At 66.1% G+C, this 3,954-nt stretch overlaps 2 protein-coding genes across 2 annotated transcripts in view; both read right to left on the reverse strand.

Annotated features, from left to right (window-relative positions):
• Positions 1–1,150, reverse strand: part of EMIHUDRAFT_195843 (hypothetical protein) — a gene marked incomplete at both ends in the record, with an annotated part of 2,274 nt that extends 1,124 nt beyond the window's left edge. The window contains one exon of the mRNA XM_005775570.1: positions 305–1,150. Within this exon, the coding sequence (XP_005775627.1) occupies positions 305–1,150 (846 nt within the window). The remainder of the gene's footprint in view (positions 1–304) is intronic.
• Positions 1,151–1,897: 747 nt separating this feature from the next.
• Positions 1,898–2,884, reverse strand: EMIHUDRAFT_195845 (hypothetical protein; the record flags this gene model as incomplete). The annotated part of the gene is made up of 1 exon (XM_005775571.1): positions 1,898–2,884. One exon carries the CDS (start codon positions 2,882–2,884, stop codon positions 1,898–1,900), a length of 987 nt encoding a protein of 328 aa, XP_005775628.1.
• Positions 2,885–3,954: the final 1,070 nt, after the last annotated feature.

Below are 3,954 nucleotides of genomic sequence, written 5' to 3' on the forward strand. Positions count from 1 at the left end.
AGGCGGTGAGGGCGACAGCGACGGCGACGACGCCGAGGGTGGCGGAGAGACAGGCGGTGGCGGCACCGGAGGCGGCGGCGCGGGAGGCGCGTGCGGAGGGTAGGGTGGAGGGCGGGGTGGAGGGCGGAACGAAGGGTGGCGTGGAGGGTGGCGTAGATGGTGGCTCAGCGGGCGGCTTGGAGGGTGGCGTGGAGGGTGGCTGAGAGGGGGGGGTGGAGGGTGGCTTAGAGGGCGGTGGTGGCGTGGGTGGGGGCGGTGTCGGTGGCGGCGGTGACGGGGGCGGCACCGATGGCGGCGGGGACACGGAGCACTCGGTGCAGCTAGAGCAGCCGTTCCAGCTGCAGAGCATATCCCACGGGTCCGTCTTGATCGCACAGTAGGGCTTGCACGCATTGCACACGTCCCCGCAGGCCGAGCAGCCGTTCCATGAGCACTTTGCCGACCATGGTTGCGTCTTGGTCTCACAAAACGGCTTGCACTCGGACTCGGCGCCGCACTCGGAGCAGCCGTTGCAACCCTGCCAGGTGCACTTGTCACCCCAGGCCTGTGTTTTGTCCTCACAATACGGCTTGCACGCCGGCGCAGGGAGAGAGCACTCGGAGCAGCCGTTGCAGCCCTCCCAGGTGCACTTGTCATCCCATGCCTGCGTCTTGTCCTCACAAAACGGCTTGCACTCGGACTCGGCGCCGCACTCGGAGCAGCCGTTGCAGCCCTGCCAGGTGCACTTGTCACCCCAGGCCTGTGTTTTGTCCTCACAATACGGCTTGCACGCCGGCGCAGGGAGAGAGCACTCGGAGCAGCCGTTGCAGCCCCCCCAGGTGCACTTGGTATCCCAGGCCTGGGTCTTGTCCTCACAGAATGCCTTGCACACCGGCTGAGGAAGCATGCACTCAGTGCAGCCGCCACAGCCGGTCCAGCTGCACCGGGCGTCCCAGGGTTGCGTCTTTGCTTCACAGAAGCCCTGGCATTGTGGCGGGCTTGCAGGCGGTGGTTGGACGTAGCATTCGCTGCAACCGTCGCAGCCATTCCAGGTGCAGAGCGACTCCCACGGCTCGGTCTTCTTCTCGCAGAAGGGTTTGCACGAGCCAGATTCGATAGCGGCCACGCCATAGAGGCTCACGCATAGGAGGAGCAAAGGCGGGGGCCGCATCGCGCTGAAGCACCGGCTAGACGTAAGCTTCAGCGCCGCGGATGGTGAGGCGCCTGCTCGTGACCTGCCTCACGGCATCATCGGCCAATCCTTTGCCTCGGTGGCACCGCGCGAGGGGCGCGTCGACGTCTACCCGGCTGCGGGGCGCTTTACAACCTCTTCGATGGCGGAAGGCGCAATCGAGGGCGAGGCGGCACTGTACGAGGTGGCAAGCCCCTACGAGCCGGCCTTTGCCTTTTCGCGCTTCGACGCGCCGGACTCCTCGCCGGGGGCTCATCAGGTCGGCACAACGAAGGGCGCGGGCGCCGTCGAGGCGGCAGCCTCCCTGTGAGCAAGAGGCTCCCAAACTCTCTGCTCCGACTCATCGCCTTGCCCTCGGAAGACGGAACTATACGCCTGCTATAGCCTACGTCAGTATACGCAAGCTTACGTCAGTACGTTCTCATGAAGAATCAAGGACACTTGACGATCGTCTCGACGGCGGGGCGCGCGTACGGCGGCGACAGATCGCTCCAGCCGCCCCCTGCGCGTGTCAGAGAGACGAGCGCGTGGAGATACAGATAGCGCACCGAGAGACCCAGGTATGCTATGAGCAATGAGGTAATATGTTGTGTCGCGCACACTGCACACACAGACACTGGTCCCAAACTGTGCGGGCGAGAAGCTTTTTCCGGAGACTCTTCCCCTCCAACGCACGGCCCTCTCACCTCACACTGCGGCGCAAGAGACGGCGCTCTCTGTGCATGTCTATTTCTCAGGGAGGGCGGCTAGCAGTGACTCCGTGTCCCGCCACAGCGAGCGAGCGAGCGAACTCGCGTTGAGCCCGCGGAAGCCAGGCAGGTCCAGCGCCTGACGCAGCTCTAGCTGCCCCGACAGGAAGACCCCACCGTTGGGTCCCAACTGGTCGAGTCTCTCGGCTGACGCAACGCACGCGACGAGCAGCGGCGCCACCGCGGTGGCGGCCGAGGCCATCAGGCCCAACCGGCTCCAGTCGAGGGCCCGCATGAAGGGCTGGATGTTGGTCTGGACCCACGGGTACGAGACGGCGTACGCCCGGCTCACGAAGCCGTTCTCGGCCATCGCGCGGGCGTGCAGCGTCAGGAGCAGCTTGCTGCGCGAGTAGTCCATAAGGTCGGACGACTCGAGCGCAGTGGGCGAGGGCGCCCCCGGCTTGAAAAAGTCGTCGCTGAGGCAGGGACTCACAAGCGGGGGCAGCGGGAGCGAGCACAGGTGATGAGTGTCGGAGCTGGCGTGCACAACTCGCGTCGGCTGGAGCGCCTTGACGAGGACGTGGTGTGAGATGTACATGCAGCCCGTCAGCAACTGTAGGCCCTCGTCCGTCGTTTTGCCATGCGCGCCGTTGTTTGGCATTCCCGCGTTGGCGACGAGCACCAGCTTGCCGCGCCGCGCCGCACGCCGCGTGAGGCCTCGCACCCGACGCGCCCACCGCCGGACGCTTTTCAGCGACGAGAGCTCCAGCCCCGCAACGGCACGCGCGGTGGGCGCATCCCTGGGCTCGTCCGCATTGACCAGCGCCGCGGCGGCGGCGCAGCGCTCCTCGGAGCGGCAGCCCAGGATGACGGTGGCTCCGACGCCGCGCAGCGCTCGAGCCGACGCGAGTCCGAGCCCGCTGTTGGCGCCGGTGACGACGACGGTCAAGCCTCTCTCGGCAGCCAGGCCGTTGGTCAGTGCTTGGGGAGCGAGCACGTCCCACTGGAGCACGCAGGCGACCATGGCGGCAGGGAGCGCGAGGATGGACAGCGGCGGGCGGTGGTAGAGGAGAGTGGCCACGAGGACGAGGACGAGGAGACCGTGGGAGAGGAGGAGGTGGTAGGTTTGGCCGAGGCGGAGGAAGAGGAAGGCAGCGGCGTAAGTGGAGCCGAGGGCGCGGACTAGGTTCATGGTCAGAGAGCACTCGTGGCCAGCAAAGAGCGTGAGCAGCTCTCTTTGGTGCCGCTCTTCGCTGCTATAGGCGAGTGTAGGTATATTGTTGGCAAATCAAGACACAGAGCTCACACAGAATCACAGCGGGAGGAAAGCGGCGAGTCGCAATTCCAGGGGTCGTTGTGGCGGGCCACCCTGTCCAGAGAGGCATGGATGCCAATCTGGGGTCTCTCGACCGAGTCTATGAGCCCTGGCCGCCTCCCGATCTTGGTGGTAAGGCCGCAGCCGAACAAGGCGACGGAGATGGCGCGGGAGAGTACGGGTGTTCCAGGGGATCACGACACGCACCGACCCTTCACGAGCCGAAAGGCTGTGCCCGGGGAAGGCACAGTAATCCGGGCACGTGTTGGGCGCCCCATTCCGTTTAGGGCTAGGTCGGCTCAGGGCCCCGTCCACTTCCCTCCCACTTGGCGCGTGATGATGAGGAGATGCCACCCAGGCCAGCCAGGGCAAGGGCGGAGGGCGAGAGCGGAGAGCGGAGGGCTGGGCGGAGGCAAGGGCGGGCGGAGGGCGAGGATTTTTTTTTTGTTTCGTTGGCCGAAGCCTCGTTGGCCGAAGCCTCGGTGGCCGAAGCCTCAGTGGCCAAAGCCTTAAAGGACGGGTAGGGCCGCGGGGAAGGGAGGGCGGAGGGTGAGGGGAGAAGGGGCGCGGGCAGCGGGGGGGGGCAGAGCGCGAGTGCGAGCGAGTGCGAGTGCGAGTGCAAGTGCGAGTGCGGGGGCGGGGGTGGGGGGGCTTGGTGTCGGGGGCGGTGTTGGTTGCGGGAGTGGAGCAGTATTAATATCGTTGGCCGAAGCCTCGTTGGCCGAAGCCTCGTTGGCCGAAGCCTCGGGGGCCGAAGCCTTATCCGGCTTATTATTAAT

The sequence above is a fragment of the Emiliania huxleyi genome (assembly GCF_000372725.1).
Source record: "Emiliania huxleyi CCMP1516 unplaced genomic scaffold EMIHUscaffold_3, whole genome shotgun sequence".
Taxonomy (NCBI): domain Eukaryota; phylum Haptophyta; order Isochrysidales; family Noelaerhabdaceae; genus Emiliania; species Emiliania huxleyi.